Source organism: Notolabrus celidotus, chromosome 2, assembly GCF_009762535.1.
Source record: "Notolabrus celidotus isolate fNotCel1 chromosome 2, fNotCel1.pri, whole genome shotgun sequence".
Lineage (NCBI taxonomy): Eukaryota > Metazoa > Chordata > Actinopteri > Labriformes > Labridae > Notolabrus > Notolabrus celidotus.
The window spans coordinates 23,371,767-23,394,877 of NC_048273.1; the positions used below are offsets into that span (position 1 = coordinate 23,371,767).

The 23,111-nt window shown below is 42.0% G+C and overlaps 1 protein-coding gene across 1 annotated transcript in view; it reads left to right on the forward strand.

Annotated features, from left to right (window-relative positions):
• The first annotated feature begins 12,527 nt into the window (after window positions 1-12,527).
• The window catches only part of pde4dip (phosphodiesterase 4D interacting protein), a 36,316-nt gene continuing 25,732 nt past the window's right edge, over window positions 12,528-23,111 (forward strand). Inside the window, 12 exon segments of the mRNA XM_034706346.1 lie at window positions 12,528-14,929; window positions 18,511-18,648; window positions 18,757-18,876; window positions 18,986-19,078; window positions 19,231-19,440; window positions 19,556-19,714; window positions 20,331-20,423; window positions 20,746-20,883; window positions 21,054-21,233; window positions 21,408-21,602; window positions 21,676-21,930; window positions 22,057-22,222. Coding sequence (XP_034562237.1) covers window positions 13,649-14,929; window positions 18,511-18,648; window positions 18,757-18,876; window positions 18,986-19,078; window positions 19,231-19,440; window positions 19,556-19,714; window positions 20,331-20,423; window positions 20,746-20,883; window positions 21,054-21,233; window positions 21,408-21,602; window positions 21,676-21,930; window positions 22,057-22,222 — 3,028 coding nt within the window. The 5' untranslated portion in view covers window positions 12,528-13,648.

The window sequence follows — 23,111 nt, forward strand, 5'->3', positions numbered from 1 at the left end:
TCTGTGGCATGTTTAAAACTTCTTTCTTTATGTTGTGTTCACACCAAACATGATTAGAACTATTTGGCACGTACTTAATTTGCGTGAATAATTCGCTCCCTTTGCGTATATGTGAGGAACCAAAGACGTGTGGCCAGTGATTCTAATTAGGGCAGTGCTAACTTACTCGTACAACCAATAGCTGGAATAAAGTGACAGACAAAGGTTTTCTTTTATCAGGTAATCTGACCTCCTCACTCACTGTCATTCAGGCAAGCTCCTTTTTATTCCTGTTTTACATAAGATTAATTAACTTCCAGCGGTCTGTTCTTCATATCATAAGCCACCAAAGGATCTTGGTGCTGATTGGCCACCACAGGGCGATGGATTCACTGAAGATCAGATTTTTCCACTCTCAAGAATGAAGCTAGTAGTGCATATTCACGTCTTGCAGATTTGCATATGTATGCAATTGTGTTATTTGTGTTACCCGACAAGAACTCACGTCTAATTGTGTCTTTATGTTGACTTTACATGTAATTCACTTAAATGATTACATGTCTGGTGTGAACGCAACATTATGATGTCTCTAAGCCTTTGTGTTAACATCACAAAGCCCAAGAAGTGTCGATTTCATGATTTTGAAATATATTGAAAAATCATTTTTGCGTGGACGAAGTTTCGGCCACAGCTCGAAAATTATTTCTTGCAAATATGGTCAGAACAATCCCTTCAGTCCTTTCAGCCATAAAATGAACAATTTAGCATCAAAACTTTGTTTTCAGACACTCTGATGTCTTAACTGTCTCTTAGCTCATGTGAAACTAGCTAAAATGGATGTTCAAACCTGATGTCACCTTTTTTCAACCATATTTTAACATCAGTCTGTCTGAAACCCTTTCCTCCCATAATTATAACTGTTTTATTTTAGGGGTGAAAGGAGGATGTAAGTGATAACATTTTCCACAAGTCGTTGAAATCCACTCAATTCATGAGTTCAAAGGAATTTGCTTTTCATACAAACTCATTACCACACAATTATAAGATGTGTGATGTCAACAAGAATATTTAGAGGCATTGTAAAGAGAAAAGGTTCAAACACAGCCCACAGAAGAAGAGAAACGAAAACTGCACATAGTCTGGTTCACCGCCTGCTTTGTTGATGACTGTGATAAATGAATTCCTGCCACAAAATATATTTGATGCAACTTGAAAAATCACTGTTAATTATGTATGAGAATGTGTGATGGATCTAGTGACAGAAGTACATAGATCTGAATCCGTTCAAAGCATGGACTTTTGGACCAATTTTCAGTGTGTTTTTGATGGTGGCCAAAGTCATTTTTCAATGTTTATTCACTGGGTAGAGTCATATAGACAATAAAGAAGGGGGTGTGGCTGTCTGTAAATTACAAGTTGGTTAAATAGTGCATTGTTAACCAGGGTGGAGACAGAACAAAACAAATCCAGACTGTTGCTCAAAACACAAGATGCAAAAATGACAAACCCAAGGCTTCAAAATGAGAGTTCATAAAATCCAATGGGTGGCATAATGGTGGCTGCATCCATATTCTATCTTCAACCTCCAGATAAACTTTATACAAGCAGATACCTGCATGTCAGGGGGGATTATAAGCTAGTTGTAGACTTTGTTTCTGAACAAGTTGCTCTTTGAGACGGAAATCAATGACAAGCTCAAGGAAAGAAAATATGTCAGAGATCTGTTAGATATCTTCTGGCTTTACTGGAAGCTCTTATTTACTAGCAGTTCCCCCAGAGGTTTTATTGTGAACAGAAAATAGTAGAAAAGTCCTAGATTGGCTCGCTAATAACTGTAACTGTAACATCAGATGAGGGAGTTTGTATGAAACCTATAATTAGACTATATTCCCCCTCAGACTAGCACCCAGCTCTGTGTACGGTAAGCATCTTTTTATAAGAGCATACCTTCTCATGTTACCGTTAAATAGGTCAGTCAGAGTCTAGTCTGAGGGTTTAATAAGCACAGATAAAGAAAAAAGAGCTGTTCAGATGTGTGAAAGCTGTCCTGATCTCACTCTGAGCCGTCCCTGACCCAGAGGAGTGCGTTTGCTGTAAACAGAGCTCTGCAGAAGGAACACCACGGCTCTGTGATTCTTTGGAACATAAAACAGCCCAAGCTCCTTTTCTCCTTTCAGAAATATGGAAAGAATAATCTGGAGAAATGTGCCCTTCATCAGTCCTGGCAGGCAAAAGAAACAGGGAGAGCCGCGTATCTGCAGAGAGCCACATGTCTGCCCCTCCAGTAACTGTCTGACCTGTTTTCAGCCAGCTACTCTACACCCAATGACCCACATAATGTTATCATAAGAACCCCCAGGCCTGCCGTTTGCATGCATGCATGCATGCACATTGTACATGCATCCCTCCAGATTCATTTTATGTGTGCACATACATGTAGCATGTGAGCTCTCCTTCACATGCAGTGTCAGCAGCACCTGTGTTATGTGTCAGTGTGTCAGCCATCGACCTACTGCACTTTACTGATCTGTGATCTCAGACTGATGCACAGAAAAATAAGTCATCTCTGCAGACAGATACCTGCACATGAGCGCGCTGACAACCAGTTCAGTCCAGTTTGTTGCTGCTCTCGGAGCCAAAAGTTAAAAGTGGAGGTGTTGCTGGGTGCAGAGAGAGGAGGAGTGGAGAGCAGGGGGGAGTTTAGGATATTACACTGGAGAGTAAGGGGGGGCTGCAAAGGAGACACATGCAGCAGGTGCTGATATCCCTACCAGCTATTTATAGCCCTAAAGAGCTCCCTGGAATACAGGTCAGCACGTGCAACTTGAGGAAGCCCGTTTTGTTTCTCTCCGTGCAGAACTCCATATGAACAACACAGATCTGACTCCTCAAGGATGAATTAGTAAAAAATGGAGAAAGGACACAGTAGTTATGTTTTGCATGACATTCATAAAATGCATTTTCATTAAATGGTGCTTGTTTACTGTGTGTAAAGTTCTGCTACTTTATGTTTTGAAAAAGCTCACTTGCCTAGTTGCTGTAAGTTAAAGCTCCTGTGAGGAGTTTTTAACCAATGTTTGAATAGTCTCACTCCTAAACTGACGCCGTTTCATGACATAGATTGTTAGAGAGATAGGTACGTCTGCTCACCTTTTATAAGCTAAAAAACAGAAATAAATCTGACAAATCAACACATGACCTTATCACTCTGCATCCTGATAAAAGATGAACAAAGAAAAGTAGGATTAAAAAGAAGATCTGTAGTCATCCATGTGCCTCGACAATAAATGAGACACATCTTCACCACAGAGGGTGATGGTGCTCATGGGAAATGCAGTCTTCATCCTGGAAAAATACACTACCTGTTTTGCGGAGGGGCGCCAGAATCAACACAACATGAGAACTCCTCACCGTGACTTTAACTTATAGTATAGCTTTTGTATTGCTTTAACTTAATGATATTTTGAACTGTTAACTTTGACCATATTTTCATGAACTAGTATCCACTTTGAGAACAAACCTACCATCAAATCTAGAATTGTTGTCCTCTGTGGCCTCATATGAATCATTTTGAAGACAATAATCTGAAATTAGACCAACTGTCGGATGGGATTGTCACATTTTATCAATTCTGAGACAGGAGATCAATGAATTCCTTGACCTGTTAGGTGACTGTGTGAAAATTATCAGTTATAATTTCTCAAAATGAACATGTATCCCTTAAAACACTACTTAACGTATTGCTGTACCTCCTGAAGACATATTTGTATTTACATATTCTTAAAATATTACAGTTGTAGTGAAAATATCGCAATGATTGAATATCTCTGTTATATTGTGTCATGTTATTCTACCTTAGACTGGTCTGTTAAAAGTATGAATTTCTCTTGCAGAACATCGAGTTGAAGGTTGAAGTTGAAAGTCTGAAAAATGAACTGGAAGAGAAACAGCAGCTCGTGGACAAAGCTTTGTGAGTATCTGAATCCTCATTTCACATCCATTTCTTCTCTCAGTCACCGTGACTGTGTTAGTTTGAGTTCCCCAGGCTTTGAACCTTTAAATGTACTCAACGTATCACTCACCTGCAGGTAATTACAGTCTAAAAGTTTACCCAGAGGTGGTTTCACATCTTCAGCGGCTTGCGCTGCACAGACATGTTGAGATGCCTTCAGGGAGCCCTGACGGAGAGCTACAAAAACACACTTTTCATCAGTAGTTTGATTATTCCCCACAAGTCCATTATTTAATTTAGAACCCCAGCACCCTCAGGACTCACTGGACTCTCATCACACGTGAGCTTGTCTGTCTGCAGAGTCATGGAGCTATCACAACACAGCTAAGCTCTGAGGAATGCCATGTATGGGCTCAGCACTGAACCTCTGAGGAGGATGAAGCAGCTCTGTGTTTCTGGAGGAGGTTTGGGAGAAGATGTAAAGAAGGGGAGGAGGTAAAGAGGGAGAGGAGGTGAAGAAGGAGAGGGGGTGTGGTGAGGTTGTTTTAAAGGGGGAGGGGTGCACAGAGTGGAGCAGGGAGAGGAAAGGGCAGAGGTGTCTTGCTGCTGAGTCGGTAACTATTTGAGCTGCAGCACCTGTCTGTGTGGCAGCTGTCTGTCTCTCAGTATACGTTTCATTTACTCCTCTACAGACTCGCAACAAACAGCAGGATCATATAGAGTCTGCAAACATAAAGATGTGTTGAAATGCAGTGCGTCTTAAAGTTTCCCAACAATAACTTTCAAGCAGTCATTTTAACATTGATTGAGCATGACACTATTTGTGCAGGAAACTAAGTTAATAGCATATTAATGTCAGTGATAATATGCATAAAATCATGCAGGCACCTTCCTTGCGTCAGTTTTGCCCATGCAAGGGTGTATGATCAGGTTAGCAGTAATCTGTGTTGCAGTACTCATCCAGATCTGGAGCTTGAGCACAACTCATGCTCGATCTTGAACACGGACCATCAAGACTCAGAATTTGGCGCCTCAATGAAAACACAGGCACACAAAATGTTATTTCTGTGATGATTTTAGTTCCCCCTGTGTCTTATTTGATTAATTAAACAAGTTTGTTTTGTTAATTTATTTTATTGTTTATCTGTTCAAAATGCTCAACACGAGTCAAATTGTGCACGTTAAACCCTGTCCATACGTTTTGGATGATTGTCCTAACAGTTGCATGAATAAATGACACTGATAGCTCAGTTTCACAGTGTTGTTATGCAGAATAGGCTGTGATTAGCTCCATCTGTCAGTTTGTCTCTTTGTCAAACTGAAAAGGAATGAAACCGTGAGGAGAGTTAAGTCAAAGTGCAGTAAGAGGTCAGCTCTGAGGCGGTTTCTCTCTCTCTCTGCCCCGCTCCTTTATAAATAAACTGTGAGGCCACAGTTTATCATTAGAGCTATTAACAGAGGCTGACTGATGGATGTGAGGAGGAAAAGCTCAGTTTGACCTTGATGCTGAGAGGTGGAGCAGTGACAGCAGCTCGATAGACTTCCAGTATGGCCTGAAATCCACCAACACAGTCTTCTATGAAAGTTATTTACACATGTGACAGCAAACTACTTTTACTACAATTAAGATTCAGACAGCAGGAACTCTTTGTTTTGATAAATAAAGTAGAAGCTATTTTAGTTTAACACAAACATTCGGTGCAGCAGAGTTTTTCCGATTAAATAAGCAAGATATATAGTTTTATAACCAGGGCAGGGTTCTACTTATAATCTGAGCTTTATGGGGAGCTCTAAAAAACTTGCATTGGGGCAGAGATGAATAAATCTTCGAACAAACAGAAAGCAAACTGCTCATTATGTGATCTAACACACTCCCTCCTCACTTTTGTATTGTGCTGCAACCAGTGCATGCACCCCTGACACACATCAAATGGTGCCGTTCATTGATTTCTGTGGACACATACAGCTTAAACAACAATCTGCTTACTGTTATGTAGCTCTTCAGTCTCCTCCTTATGTGAGCTGAGCTCTCACCGGCTCCCATGTAACTCAAACCCAATCAAGATCCTTTTTTTGGAAACAGGTGAATCCTTCTTTGTCATCATATCGGTGCAGTTTCAGAGGAACACGTGATCTTTTTAAAGAACACGCTGCTTGACTCTAACAGTGACAGAGTGTAAACACTAGGGCCTCATCATGTTGTGTCAGGAATAGAGGGTTACAGTTTTCACACATATGAAGAGCAGCACATGATGGTGTTGTGAGATGAGTTTGTGTCTTTGGAGAGAGCAGATGATGTCATGATCTGAGAGAACTAAAATAAATAAATCATGAGTGTTTGTTGTCGATGATAGCCTCTGAAGTCATTGCACACATTTATTATTCACTGACTTTAAATGGAAATGTATTTAAGTTATCATGAGACTCATGAGTGTTGGATTATGTTTGGTTACTAACTCTGTGACTATTTTTGTAAAAGAGACATTAAGATTCTTTGTATTTTGATATTTTGTGTTTGAAATTGTTACCCTGTCATAGGTCGACGGCAGAGAGCTTGTCCAATCAGAGTGAAGCAGAGCTGCAGCGTCGCCTGGCTGAGCGTCAGGAAGAGATCAGCCACATGCAGGAAATCCTTCAAACCAAAGTTCAGCTGCTACAAGAGGTACACATACACAAATACACACAAAGCTATGAGTGCTAATAACTGACGGGCATGCAAAGAAATGAAAAAAGTCTGTAATTAAATAAAGTGGAATAATCCTGGATGAAAACGCTCGCTGACAGACATGAGTCCAGGCAGTTTGCAGGGATTTAAAACCATCGCCTTTCCTCTCTGTGTTGTGTTTAGGAGGCTGAGTTAGCGCATATTGAGGCTGAACGTATGGCATCACTGGCGGATTCTGAGGCTCAGCGCTGCCTTGCTCTGGAGAGAGAGATGGTGGAGAGGATGGAGACGAGTGGAGGCTCAGGTGGGCTTTTCACCCAGCAGGCCCTGGCTGACAAAGACAGGTGAATTTAAATCCCATTTACAAAAATACAAAGCAGCTTTTCCTCTATTTAAAGACATGTTTCATCCCTTTCTTTGACATGCATGCTCTACAGCTGCTCTCTTTTATCCATGGAGGTGTCTGCTGGTGATATTGTTGCTATTTTCAGCCCTGCGTGCACTGATACTGCTACTGACTCTGATATCGACTGACCTTGTCACTAGCAGCTTCATGCCGGGAACAAAGACCCAGATCTCTGACCTGCAAACTGTAACTGACCCCGACAGTGGGCTTCACTGCTGCTACAACTGTTTTAATCTGTGCCTCTCTCTCTCTCTCTGTGTGTAGGGTAATCGAGGAGTTGACACAACTGAGACATTCTCTGGATGTCCAAGTAGAGGAGCTGGAGGTCGAAGTTCACAATCTTTCCTCCACTCTCAAAGAAAACGAAAAAGACGCAGAGGTATTTTTCCCCTGTCAGCACTCCTTCTGTAAAAATACATGTTTTTGTTTGATGAATGTTGGGACAGAAGATTTCCTAGACTGATATACAATCCTCTCTTTTCTACTAGAGGAGTTGCCCCCTGCTGGACTTCAATTTGATCAAAGCAATAGAATGAGATCAAAGCAATACAATAAGATCAAGGCAACAGAATGAGACAAAAGCAAAAGAATGAGATCAAACTAATAGAATACCATCAAAGCAATAGAATGAGATGAAACTAATAGAATGAGATCAAAGTAATAGAATATGATCAAAGCAATAGAATGAGATGAAACTAATAGAATGAGATCAAAGTAATAGAATATGATCAAAGCAATAGAATGTGATGAAACTAGTAGAATGAGATCAGATCAATAGAATGAGATCAAAGCAATAGAATGTGATGAAACTAATAGAATGAGATCAGATCAATAGAATGTGATCAAAGCAATAGAATGAGATGAAACTAATAGAATGAGATCAGATCAGTAGAAGGAGATCAAGGCAATAGAATGTGATTAATCTTATAGAGTTGCCAAAGCAATGGAATGTGACCAATTCAATGGAATGTGAGCAAAGCAATAGAATGAGGTCAAATCAGTAGAGAGATGGAGGCGATAGTAGAAGGGAAGATATGTAAGTGTTATGAAAGATAAAAGCAGTTAAGTCAATAAAAGCATGGTCTCTATTATGCTTGAAACTAGAGGTTGAGACCATAAACTGAGGGAAGGCATCATTTGAGAAGGAGGACCACTTTTTCATAGACTTCTATACATTAGACAGATTTTTACAACCAATGAAGTTACTCTCTGCTGGCCATTAAAAAAAGGCACGATTCCAGCTTCACTTTTTTGAGTGGCTACATTTAGCTCCAAAACAGCCAGTAGCCTGGACCTAAAATCCAGGTCAGGTGAACCACTTGAAGGCTGAATTCTTCATCAGGATCCCCCCTCCTCCCTCCCTCCTCTTCTCTCCTCTATCTTCGTGTTTTGGCTCAGACCTCAGACAGCCTGACTGACTCAGATATGAAGCTGTTTTTATGTCCACATGTGGGTCAGTGGAACTTTGGCAAAGCTGCACAGCATGAAGATAAGAACACGTGCATGTTTTAGCTGACACACAGTCTCTGTGGGGTTATTTTTTTACTGTCAGCACTCAGACCAGACTGTATGTCATGTATTTTTAGTTTAAATATATGCTGTACATGTTACCTGATACAGCTGCAGATATTTTGAGGTCCAGATATTGACACACATCACACACATAATAAACCAGGAGAGGATTTGTGCTGGAAGAACTGACAGTTGAGGCTGTTTTTTAGCACCAGATATCAAATGCATTGTACTGGTTATTTAAGGTTGTTTTCAGTGTAATGACACGTCTTCTTCCTTGCCCACAGAGTCCCTGCTGCAGAGGTGATTGCAGAGTAAACTCACAGCTGCAGGTAGGAAACTCATGAACCAATATGTTATAGCTAAAGCATACTTGTTTCTCTCATTACATTACATCACACAAAAGACTGATGTAGCATGTTTTGTTGGTGGTGAATTTCACTTAATGTAGTTTGCAAATAAAACAAAGACTCCCAGCTTTCCCTGCTGCCCCACCTCTCAGATCAAAGAGTGGCAGCTCCCCCTATTGGTGCCTTAGTGACAGTGCATGTATAACTGAGACCTTCAAAGTCTTTTTTATTATCTTGATTAAACAAAGTTTTGTGAGCCATTTTGATGCATCGTTGGTTCAAAACGGTATATTTTTTTAGCCACATTTTTGCATTGGAAGTAAAATTATTTTTTCTACATGATATGATGAAGTTTCACAAACTTTAGACTCTGAAAACAATCAGATCAATTTGACCTTTCATCATTTTTCACTCTTTTTGTTGCTCTCGTCCCATCCCACCCTCCTGTCAGCCCAGCTTATATCTCTCTCTGATGAACATCACTGTGTTTTCTTTAACACAGAGTCAGCTCACTCGTTCATTCAGCCTCCTCACTGATGCAGATTTTAATTATAAGCATCTCCCTGTCTGCAGGATGCTCAAACACAGACACTTCCTTTAGTGCACGGCTGCACAGAAAGAATCTGCCATTCACCAAAAAGTGGGGTTAAAGACATCCCTTCTGTCTGTGTCAGCATAACTTATGCGCTGAGACACTTGGGTTTTTCTGCCACTCTGAGAAAAATAAACAGAATGAGCGGTCTGTCAGCACTGTTTGGCACATATCTCTGATTAGGATAAATAGATTTTTGATTGCATGCCTCATTGCAGCAGATCAGTGTTTTGGTGTCTGTCTCCAGAGGGCTGGTAGAGTGAAAAATGTGGACATGGTCAGGACACACACACACACACACACAGAGGTACAAAAACACATGCGAGAATAGATTTATCAACAACACATCCCGTCTGCAGCGATAATGAAAGACACATGAGAACTTGTGTATCTGTGAGTGTGTGGGAAACAGATCCCTAAAGTGTGGGTTAAAAAATGACATCAGTCTTTAATGAGCACAGATCTCAGGGTCATGTGATTCACTGACACAAGCTCTCTGGGAATGACAGCCCCTCCCTCCCTCCTCTCTTTAATTGCGTAGGCCGGTCCAGGATTCAGTGCCCCTGGGAAACACATGAACTCATTCCACAATGACGATTTAGAGAATTTAATGAACCTGATGGGAAACAAACCGACCTTGTTTCTGCTGCTCACTCCCTCGCACACACAGAGAGAGACTGACGAGAAACAGCTTTATTTGAAGGAAAGATGTTGTCATTTAGATTACACAAGGTGCTGCATAATGAGATGTTACTGAGCTGCAAAAGAAAAGGGAAATTAGATTTTTTTTGACACTTACATTCATGCACAAAGCAGTTTTTGCTTCTGCTTTAGAAGTAAAATGCAGAGGTTTAGGTGCACTTTTCATTGGATATTCTTATATTTTTATTTGCTGATGCTGAACTGAGTCTTATTAGGCGCAAAATATCACAGAAAGCAGAAACTATACACCCAAAAATGTTTGAAATCAGCAGTTTCCTAAACTTTAAAGCTTTCAAATGCAGCCAACCCAAGACAATAATTGTTCGAGGGAAAAAAACGAGTAGTCTTCCTGATAAAGCTGCATCAGGTGTAGAGAATTTATAGAGTTAAAGGTAAGAGGAAACACACAATGCATATTGAAACAAAGCAAAAAGGAACCAAAGAAAGAGATATAAAAGGGGAAATTAATGTAAACTACAAGAAATAGGAAATAATTTTGACATGGACCAACAAAATTCAGATAGGCAAAATGTTCTCAAAGTATCCTCATGAAAAGATATTTGAAGATCTATTTTGATTTTCAGTTTCATCACTTTAAAGGCATTTAAATGTAAATTTAGAGGGTATGTATTTGATTTGTTTTTTATGTAACAGAAGGATTCAAAATGTTCTAAAAATGTTTAATCAAAAAGAGGAAGTGAAATATTTTCATAAAGCTAATCCAAAGTGCTCATTAAAAGAGACAGTTGGTGCATTAGAGGGCAGGGCCCAGAGACCCTCCTGTTTCCTGTAAAGAGGTTCAATCCACGCAGCTGCAGAGGTCTCACTCCTTTACGGATTTGGAGGACCAAGAAAAAAACGTAAAACCAGAGGACCTACAGTGGGGCCTACAAAACCTGAGTTTCTTATAGTGCAGATTTTAAGTTATCAAGTCTCTCTGGGTAAACTTTTTTTATTTTTTTCAAATACAGTTTATCCTTATTTCACCCCCAAAATTTTTTAAATAAACAGTGAATTAAGTAAATATAGCAGTATATCAAGTTTAAAGATTATAAAATACAGTCACCAGGAACATGAAAATAGTTCATATAGCTAATGAAATATATCATTAGTTACTATGTCCCTGTTTTTGAAACACTTCATTTGGAGGTGTCTGACAAAAAAAATGTGACATTTGTGGTTAAATTTTCTTCAAAAACAACTTTTTTATTTTACTACAAGTGTCAGTGTCATAAGTAAATGTTTTCAGGACAGTCGCCATTTAAATGTTTTGACCCCAAATGTTAACATTTGCCTTGTATTAGGATCAAACTTTGAATGTCAGCTTGCAGCAACACAGTGAATATGTCAATTCTGATGTGATTAAAATGGGTATGATAGAAAAATATCAACTAAATAAAATTTTGATGGAGAGAGAATGAAGGAGTAATTGGGAAGGTAGACACCTGTCACAAAGATATGGTTTACATGCTGAAGTCTTTGCTACATTATATTATGTTATATTAAATTATCTATTTGCTATATTATATTATGTTATATTACATTATTATTGTTTACTACAACTTACGGTCATATTATACACCCATATTTATTTATTATATCGTTTAATCTGTCATTACCAACCATAATCACACCATGTCAACCTGTCACTACTGAAACATTTAAAAAAAAAAACATGTTTTAAGATATATTTTGGGGCTTTTTTCGCCTTTATTTGGACAGGACAGCTGAAGAGAGACAGGAAATGAGTAGAGAGTGGGGGAAGACATACAGTAAATGGTCGACCGGCCGGTAGTCGAACCGGCGACCTCTGCAACGAGGACTATAGCCTCCATACGTGGGACGCTTAGACCGCTATAGGCAACCAGCGCCCCTACTGAAAATTTACTGCCTGTAATTACCACTATCTAATCCATTTGTAACATTTGTAGTTATCGAAATTCCATTTGTAACATTGTATATATCTTTATTTATCCCTTTTTATTTTACTTGTTTTATTTTACTAATTGGACATTTTTTCTTGATCGTACTTATGTCTGGGTTGCTGCAACAACTTAATTTCCCCCTTGGGGATCAATAAAGTAATATCTTATCTTACTCATCTTAAGTACATGCTTCCATACCCAGTAGGCCTAATAAACATAGTGACAGTGCTTTTATGTTTCATCTTGGTTTTTAGGGCTTTTAATAAATCTTTATAGCTTCATTTACTAAATGATAGGCACAAAAATACAATACTAAGCAATTTCAGTAAAACATTGCTGTGTTGGCTTAGAAATATGTTGAGGACCAGCCATCGCCTACTTTCGCAGACGGGACTAGTTTGAGCAGCGGAGTGAGACATCCTCCCTGACACAAACGATCTTTGGTCTCTGTCAACGTTGCCCCGTAGTCTCGTTGTGAAAGCGGCTCGAGCTCTGACAGCCTCTCCCTCCATCCCCAGCTGATGAAGCCGCTGAAAGAGAGAAGGATCCGGGGCCGGGACTCGGACACTCTCCGGTGAAACTACGAATATTTAAACCGACGACGGGCAGAGAACGTGTGTTATTTTCCGTGTTCGTGTCGGATTATAACGGGGCCAGGCTGCTGCAGCGGGGAGATGCTGCCATGCAGGGAGACGTCACTGATTTAACAGCCGAAAAACACAGACAGGATAGCAGCAGAGGATCGATAACACCACGAATAAAACCCGGATCGATCTGTCATCACATGTCCGCAGTTTACCACCGAGGAAGTGAAAATGTAACCCATGACTGAGGCTCACCAACATCCGTTCTGCTCTGGAAATCTTCACCACTGAATTAAAGCTTCAGATCACGTTTTCCAGTCAGCGTGACCAGACGAGATTTGGGTTTTTGAATGAGAAAATACACACGGATGCTGCTGCAGCTTCCCCAATGTATCTCCATCACCAAGTTAACCAGATTTCTCTGCATTTCAAATCTGAACAGCAAAGTTAATCCAGAAACTGTGCACCTGACACTCTAATTCAAGGACTTCTAGTGATGTTAAAACCTGAATCTAAACTTCAGATTTGAGATGAGGACTCTACTCTTGCACTTGGAAACAGAATTTGACAAAACAATCTCACTTTGCACGCAGAAGCTTTCCTTCTTCATACTTTCTCCTGAGAATTTGGAGCCTTTTGGCAGGTTTACAAAAAGGAACTTTAAATGATACTACTGTCGTACTTGACACTGGAAACTGAGGACGGACAGAGGCTGTAAAAGGATAAAAACACACCCAGCATCTCTGAACAAGACTTGTGAAGAAGGGGAACTCTTGGACAGGGTTGTATGTTGTGAGAATTAAAAAAGAATAAGTGCAGTCCACTTTCTGGATGAGAAATGACAAAAATACCTGTGCAATAATAAAGGAACAAAATAAGCCCTTGCAGTAAATTCAATCCAAAGAAACTCCTGCACCTTTCACGTGGGACTGAAGATATCGAAGCTGTAGTTGTTGTGTTGTTGGTGGATATATTTTTGCGATGTTGGACCCGGTGAAGATGAAGGAGGCATGCAGGATCTGCGCCCGTGAGCTCTGCGGCAACCAGCGCCGATGGATCTTCCACCCTGCAGCCAAGGTGAACCTGCAGGTGCTGCTGTCCCATGCTCTGGGCCGCGAGCTGACCCGGGATGGGCGCGGGGAGTTCGCCTGCTCCAAGTGCACCTTCATGCTGGACCGCATGTACCGCTTTGACACGGTCATCGCCCGTGTGGAGGCACTGTCTCTGGAGCGCCTCCACAAGCTGCTGCTGGAGAAAGACCGGCTCAGGCAGTGTATTGGAGGCCTGTACCGCAAGAACAACGCAGAGGACGGGAGCGTGGCTCCACCTGGGGCTGTGATGGAGGTGATTGTGACCGAGGCTGGGTCTGAGGACTCTCCTGTGATGGATCTGTCAGCCTTACAGGATGTGAGATACTCTGATATGATCCAGGACGACTTGACGTACTCCGTGTATGAATCCTGGGCTGATAAGGAGGACTCCACCCTGGAGCAGCAAACCCACCAACACCACCTCCTGCATTGCCCAGCAGCAGACCCTCTGTCCGGCCAGAAGCAGAAGCGGTGCAAAGGCTGTGCAGCTCTTCGTGTTGCAGATTCAGACTATGAGGCGGTCTGTAAGGTGCCTCGCAGGATTGGACGTAGGAGCACATCCTGCGGCCCATCCACTCGCTACTCACCATCCATTCCAGGAGTCGAGGACCCGGCTGAAACCTCCGGAGCTTCTGACACCACGACTGTTGCCTTTGAGTCCTCTTCAGCTGACACTGATAAGACATTGTGTAACAGGTCTTGTCCCAGCCCCTCGTCCTCTGTAGAATCACTTGAAACTGCCGTGGACGTGAGTTGCCCTTCTGCAAACCACAAAGAGAGAGAGGAAACTGAACCAGAGAAAGATCCCGAAGAGGCTCCAGTGAGGAGGCAGACTCCATGGGACAAACCTCTGAGTGAGAGCTCCCTCTGTGGGCTTGAGATGACACTGAGCCTCCTGAGGAGCTGGGAGTACCGGCCTGTGAAGACTCGAAGGGGCAGTAAGCTCCCAGTTCTGATCAAATGCAAACTGGACCAAAGCCTGTCCCTGAACCTGCCAATGCCACCGAGGTCCCCCTATAGAGGGGTGGGAGACTGTGACTTGTATGCCCACCAGCAGGTGCCAGAGGTCGTGACCCCGTGTCCCCAGCAGGAGCTTCAGGCGGAGCTGGCCGAGATGGAGGAGCAGTGGATGGATGATTACTTTAAGTGTGGGCCGTTTCGCTTCCAGCAGGTAGTCTGAGAGGACAGCTGGAGAGAGACAGGAGAGTGGAGAGTAGAGGAGGACATGCAGGAAAAAAGTGCATGCCCCAAATACAGAGCCTATATTAGTTATTGCAGCAAATATAATTGGCTCTGTATTTGGGGCGTGCGCTTAAACCGCAAGGCCAATTAGCGCCCCTCAGCTTGTGATTTTTAAAGGGGCAAAAAGTTTTGGTTGTCTGTAGATTATTCCAGTCTGCAGCAGTGAAACCAGCTGTCATGACTGCAACATAATCCTTCATGAATCAGAGTGTGTACTCTCAAAGTTCTTGTTTTTGTCCCTGGCAGTCTCAGGTTGTTATTCTAAGTGTTGGACAACATTACAGAAAGGATCCCCACAGAGAGAGAGAGAGCTTTATATTCAAGAGGAAGAGGATGTTTTCGGGAGCAGAAATAGCCATTACACCTCTCTTTTTAAACCCACAACACCAACTCAACTCAACTTAACTTTATTTATATAGCACCTTTCATACATAAAAAAACATGCAGCCCAAAGTGCTTCACAGAATAACAGAGAGACAGAAAACAACAGCAATGATAGAATTAAAAAAGGCATGATTATAAATAAAATACTTAAAAAAAAAAAAAATAATACAGTAAAATGAATAAAATAAGTAATAGTGGAAGGAAAAGTTAAAAATAAGGTAGCGTTAACAAAATCAGATGAATACAAGAAACAAATAGATAAATAAATGTTAAAGCAATGATTCAAATAATAATGATTAAAATAATAATAAAAATAATATTAATTACAATGCAGTCCAGGGCTAAAAATAAATTACTCCAAATTAAAATCTAGATTAAAAAGGTAAGTCTTAAGTTTACTTTTAAAACACAGTTTTAATGTCCGGAGGCAGAGAGTTCCAAAGCTTAGGGGCTCTCTGGCCGGTGTTTGTGTGAGACACACGAGGAACATTTAAAAGGGAAGCAATCGAGGACCTCAGTGACCGGGTTGGAACATAAAATGACAGGAGATCAGTGATGTATGGAGGAGCAAGGCTGTTAAGAGCTTTAAAAACAAGTAAAATAACTTTAAAGTCAATTCTAAAACAAACAGGGAGCCAGTGCAGAGTTTTAAGAAGAGGGGTTATGTGATCAGTTTTCTTTTCATGTTAAAACTCAATCAGCGTTTTACTACCAGAGGAAAGGGCTTTTCAGCTGTGATCAAACATGTCAGCTTTCTAATATCATTGAGGCAGTGGACCTGATTTAAATTCTTTAAATCAAACTCAGGTTTTCATCACAAACTAAAAAACATCAGAGCTACATGTTAAGAAGATCGACCCGTTAATTCTGCATTCATGTGGCTTCCATCCAGACAGAACAAGGTCAAATCTCTCCTCACTCATCCTCTTCTCCGCTGATGAAGCCGAATGCTGTCGCCGCCTTGATCGCTCCTCTCGGGGGTGCTCAGCATAAATACTCTATCTCCTCTGTATCCTAGCAACACTTCTGTTTCTATGGAGACAGTCTCCAGCCAGTCAGTCCTTGGGAAGGCTCGGCTCGAGCATCATCACTCTTTTTTGTTATGTTAATGAAGAGAGGGAGTGTGTGGAGAGACAAGGACACTCTGTGATGGTCTGTTACATGTTAGTGTGTGAGTCTATTATAAAGCCATAAACCAGGCTGTAACAGAGCGGTCAGTGCTGTGAATGAGGAGATTTACACTCCAGACATTCACATGCTCAGTTTATGACTCGCACAGTTTTCTTACAAGTAACCAACGAGTACAAAGAGCATGGAGATAGTGTTCTGAAGGAAGATGTAAGGTGTTTTAGTGAGCGCAAATTTGTCTCCTTGCAGCCAGGGAGACTTGAGTTTTACACATACACTGTACTGAACATGACCATAGTCTCTGTGACGTCACCCACTGGTTTCTGAAGAGACGTTTTGTAGCCTAACAATGGTGGTCGCCACATTGGAAATGCTGACTCAAGCTAACTTCGGTATAACCTAGTGACGAGTAAAGAGTTGGAGCCTCTTGGCAAACAGCTACAAAAACGCCATCCTGTCAGTCAATACACCCCTGAATATGCAAATTCCCCCATGACTTTTGCATTAACTGTTGAAGACAGACCCAAGTGGATACTAGAGGAACTGCAGGTTTTTGCATGTCCACAAAGTGGGTGACTTAAAATATCAATAAGAAAAAACCATGAGCAAAAATATGACTTTATTTATGTATCACCTTTAAAAACAAGAGTTAACAAAGTACTTTGATAGCTGAGGAAATCAAACGAACAAGGAAATATCACGCACCCAGTACTCAGTAGTGAACAAAAAGATCAGCTCAACACGGCAGATGTAAGACATAGGGGACAAAAGATGTACTAAACTTTTAAACGCAGGTGAGAAGACACAGAGAAGAAAGTGTTGGAGAAATAAATAGGATTATGAAAAAAGACACAAAGCAGGAGAAGGTAAATGCAACAAAAGATCAGAGCAACAAAAATACTTAACTCAGCTCATCTTTATTTATAAAGCACATTTCATACATTCAAGCATGCAGCCCGAAGTGCTTCACAAAAGACCAGAGAGAGTCAATAACAGCAATAGGTAAAATCACAAAAGAGTAAAGCAACGTAGAAGATGGAAAATAAATTACTTTAAAATAAAATAAAATCATTACATAAAAATCAATAAGATAAATAAATAAATATCAGAAAAAAATAAAATAAAAAAATATTAAATAATAAAATAAAACCATTACAACAATAATAATAATAATAATAAAAATAATAAATAATATAAGTAAAGTAAGATCAGATTAAAAAAAAACAGAAAAAATAATATTAAATAATTAATATAAAAATATAAAATATTATATAAGAGATGAAGGAACTACACATATAAAGAAGAATAAATAAGTAATAACAAAGGTTAAAGTATGTTAAGAAGAGTTAAAGCAGTATTATGTTAAACAATAATCTGACCCATTTCTAACATTAAGCCCTTTTATTTTAAACTCCGGACCTCTTAGTTTTATTTTGGAAATATTTTATACCCTGAGCTGAATTATCCAAGAGGATGATCTGTGTCTTCTTACCCAGACTTCGAGGTGCAGCTTTTCTAACATCAGATTCTCTAATGGCTTCTGTCAAGTGCCCTTGTTAAAGTATGTCTTGGAATATGACGCGGACATTCGTTAAAAACTAAGAGAGTAGTTATTTATTTCCATTCAAGGGATACTTAAGTGCATTTTTAGTCTCTTATATATTTTATAATTTGCCCGGTGTTGTTGTGGACTTCTTGTAAACTGCTCTAAAAGCCGAACATGCTGGTAAAAGAATCTTTGTGACATCATGTCATCACACGCATCCAAAAAACAAAACAAGGAAGTCAACAACATGTCACCGTGGAAACAGCCGCTTCCCCAGGAAGTCATCCAACAGTGAACTGACATCACTTTCCACTTTCACTCTATCATCCACAGCACAGCTGCAGAGACAGACAACACACGTTTAACTCTGTCACTCAGCGCTCCATAATCATGTCAGAGTTTATTCTCTCTGCTCGGCTTTGTTGTAACCTGTGTTTTATTCTGTCTTTCAGAGAATGATTGATGAGCAGCAGGGCCAGCTCGGTCAGTACGAAAGCGCTGCGGGTCAGTGTGTGGGCGAGCTGCAGAAGGCCCAGGACCAGGTCCGCTCGCTGCAGGGAAAGATCAGAGAGAGCGATACCAGGAACCAGGTATAAAAAACACTCCTAAAACCCCCAGACCTGCTATTCATCTTTCTGAATCTGCTGTTTAAAAACATTTGCAGCAAAGCTCTGACTCAGCTCTGTTTGTGTGATTAGAAGCTGCAGAAGCGTCTTGGTGAGATGGAGTTGGAGCTTCGTTCCGCTCAGGAGGAAGCCCAGCGTCAGGAGAGAAACATCCAGAACATCACCGACTCAGTCAGCTCCAAAGACGCACAGGTAGATCTAACCAGACTGTGAGGGACACAATCAGACAAGGAAAAAATAATCTATGAATGCACGGTTTGTTGTGTACAAAGTGTGTTTATGAATGTATGTTTGTGTGCAGGCTGCAGAGCTCTACCGCGTCATCGAGGAACAGAATAAGATGCTGTGTTCTCTCAAAGAGCTCGCCAACCGCAACCAGCTGCAGCAGCTGCAGGTTTGTCCTCTGCACTGACACTGGGTGATACCAGAGCAAGTCTCTGCTCATCATTAGACAGCTGCACTCACAGACCATTCCCAAATGTCTCTATCTGTCCTTTCGTGTTTTTGTCGATCTCTGACTCACAACTCTTTGTGTGCTACCTGCAGGTTTCAGGAGCAGAGAGCATCCGGGGTCAGGGTGAGGTCCTGGCTCTGCAGGCATCTCTCTTCCAGGCTCAGCTGGAGCTGCAGGCTGGTCAGCGAGGGCAGCAACAGGCGGCCAGGTCACAGGAGGACCTGAGACGAGCCCTGCAGAGGCTGGAGAAGGACCTGCAGGGGGCGTTGCAGCACAGGAGGGAGACGGAGAGACACAACCAGGTGCATATTTCAGCAATTTGTTTCTTTTTTCTCTTAATGAAGCTACTGATTGAGCTCCACCAGAGATCATGTTACCTCTTATCCTACATTTTGGCTTTTTTTCCCTGATTCGTAGGAGCTGCAGCTGGCTCTGGAGAAGGCTCGATCAACCCTGCAGGAGAGAGAGGAGCAGCTGGGCGAGCGAGAGCAGGACAGACAGAGGGAGGCGGAGGAGAGAGAGAGGACAGTCAGAGAGCTGAAGGCGTCCCTGCTGAGCAAAGAACAGCTGATAGAGGTCAGACTCACTCCAACCTGGAGCCTGAACATGCTTCAAGATGGAGCTTAATAAGCCCTCACAAACACACACACGGTTTCTACAGGGGTCTTATTAGAAGAAAGCACACTGCAAATACTTTGCATGCTGCACATACCAAACAGAAAAGCCTCCACAGTGAAGAAGCTGCAGCTCTCCTGCAGACCACTAGAGGCGCCGAAGAACACTTTGACCTCACGCTGAAGTGTCTCAGATCTGTTTTGGAGGGGTGTAGAGTCTCTGCAGAAAGTTTCACTTCCTGTATGAGAAATAAAGCAGACTCATCCATGCAGTGCTTGAATGTGATGCATTCAAGTACTGTGGGAAACCTCACCTCCTGTTAGAAAAGGCTTAACAGCTTAAAAGGTAGACACATACCAGGAGTAGTGATGGTTTGTTTCAGGCCAACACCCACAGTCACAAAGACGTCCATATAGCTTACAAATATAATACATGAAGGGTGAAATAAATAAACCTTTACATATTGTTTCACTAGTTGGACAAACTTTAAAGCCTTTTCTGCTTGAGGAGGACATATGTATCCAAACTGCCAACACTCACACACTCAGGTTTTTGATGACTATATGCTTCCTCTCAGGACTGTGAGCTGTTGGAGGATCCGAAGGAGAAGAGAGACTCTCTGCTTCAGAAACTCCGTCAGCGAATCAAAGAGCGAGACCGAGCTCTGGAGGTAAACATCACAGAATCCCAGCGTTATGCTCCGTTCATTTGGTCGAAGCTTTACTGCAAAAAACACGAATAAGAAATTTAACGATGTGGATAAAACTGTTAAGAATCCGTCTCACACACCAGTGGTCATCAAAATTTAGTCTACACACTGTTGAATGACTAATTTGTCCTGTTATTCAGTATTTTAGCTCCAAAAGTCAGATTCTCACGTGCACAAAATAAAAAAAAATCTGATTCTAATGTCAGTGACAAGAATTTCAGCCATTTGATCAGAGTCAGATCAACCCAAAACTGTTAACACTATTTTTTGGTCTAACCTGCAGCGAGCCGTGGACGAGAAGTTCAGCTGCATGGAGGAGAAAGAGGAGGAGCTTCGTCGTCTTCATCTGCTGCTCAGAGAGAAAGAGAGAGACCAGGAGAGGCAGCGTTGTGTGCTCACCAACAATGAGGAGACCATCACTGTAAGAACACACATCATCTTCTCCTTCTCCTTCTCCTCACTCTGCCTCTTACTCTGCTCATCACCTGAGTGTGTTCTATGTGTGTGTGTGTGTGTGTGTGTGTGTGTGTGTGTGTGTGTGTGTGTGTGTGTGTGTGTGTGTGTGTGTGTGTGTGTGTGTGTGTGTGTCAGAGCCTGGAGGTGCTGCTGCGCGGTAAGGCTCTGGAGCTGGAGCAGGTGTGTGACGCCTGGAGGAACGTGCAGCGGCAGCAGCAGGAGAGCGAAGAGAGGCAGAGCCGGGTCCTGAGAGAGAGAGACGGCATCATTGGCCAGCTGCAGGGGGCGCTGCACGGTCGCACGCAGGAGGCTCAGGTACTCACAGGAAGTGATGCAAGGAAACAGATTCAATAAAACAAAAGAGAGCAAGATGTAGCAACTAATGGATGATCAGTCTTACTTTGAAAGCTTTTGGGTGCTTAAACCTCACAGCTGTCAGTCTCTCAAGTGTGTTCAACAAGTCTCTTCATCTTCCTGTTCGGTCTCTAGGACCTGCGCTGCTCCCTCCTTGCTCGTATCCAATCAGCTCCCAGCGAGGTCCTGGAGGAGTTAAAGGTCCGCCTCCAGCTCAAGGACCGTCTCTTCCAGGAGGTGCTGGCTGACCGGACGCGGCAGGCTCAGGAGCACCAGGAGCAGGTCCAAGATCTGCTCCAAACCATCAGCTCCAGGGACCAGTACATCCAGGTAGACTAGGGGGGCCCTTCAGAGTAACAAGGAATAAAACAAGGTGTGAAAACTAACCATAGTCTTCCTGCAGGAGTCTGCGAGCCGGCTCGATGAGGTGATGACGGAGCAGACAAAGAGGCTCCAGGAGCTCCGCAGACAGCTGAGCTCTGGTGTGGGATCGAGGTCCGACTCTGGTCCAGACTCGGCTGTGGAGATCCAGGCCCTGCAGGAGGAGCTGTGCCTGGCTCTGAGGAGGGAGAAGGAGAGCCAGGAGCTGAGCAGGAGTCAGAATAACAGGGTGGAGTCGCTCATCAGGACACTGCACGTGAAGGAGGAGATCATCAGGGTCAGTGAGACAAGAGAGAGTCTGGTTCTGCTGTAGTGTTTGTCATTAATCTTCATTATAAATGTGTTGTTTATTAATGCATTGGTGTCTAAACATGTCACGATCCTGCCTGTGTGTGTTGTGCAGGACTTCCAGAGTCAGATGGTGGACCCCTCAGCTCTCCCTCTAGTGGAGCGGTTGACTCAGGAAGTCCAGGAGCTGAGAGAGAGCCTGTTCCAGCAGGAGGGTCCCCCAGCCCGGGGGCCCGTCCTAGGTCGGGACCGACCCAGCAGCAGGCAGCCTGAGTTTGGAGGTGGGCATCAGAGGAGCATGGGACAGTATCTGTAACAACAACTGCACCTGAAGCTGGGGGGGCACGGCTGTGGTGTGGGGGATTGGAGTGGAGGATGTTCCTGTGGTGGTGTGTGGGTGTAGATACTAACACTGGACTTGTTTGTGTTGAATCCGCTGACGGTGACATGGCGTTTAATCGTCACCGCAGGCCTGCACGCCTCTTAACACTCCTCACAGAAATGTCTGATTCATGAATGAGACAGTTTTAAACCTTAAACAAGCAGCATGACTCTTTTTATGTACTTCACAATCAATAATCACTCAAGGTTTTCAAAGTTTAATGTTGAAGTAAAAAGCATTGGAAGCATGGCCTTGAGATTTTAATATCACAGCAGCAACAGTCTCTTGTTTTCAGACTGTGGGTTTGAAACTACGGAAGCCCTGAAGGGCAGAGGAGAAAAAAAGATGGATTATTTATAAGTGTGATCTAAATTTCCTCCCATGATTTGCTATTAGAAAAAGTTTTAAATAGCAAATCTATCAAAAATGTCTTAGTTCTTTCTTCATCTGTGAAACGCGTGCAAAAAAATGGTTCAGCTCAAACATTTTAAGAGATTTCATTTCTTTTTTCTCTTTTTTTTTATTAGAAAAAAGTTTTGGACAAGCTGGAAAAAATGCTTTTTTCGTTCTTTTTTTCTTCTTTTTTTGCTCGCAAAGTCCACCGCTATCCCACGTTCCAGTCAGAAAAAAAGAGTCATGACTTTACCTTTTTAAAAATGTTTTCATGAGAGATCTCACCGCGTTCTGTCAATTTTTCTTTGCAGTTCATTTAACATGTTCCACTCTCACACTTGAAGGAAAACTAATGTGTGAAATTTTTGTGTAAATGTTTTGTATATTGTCATAAT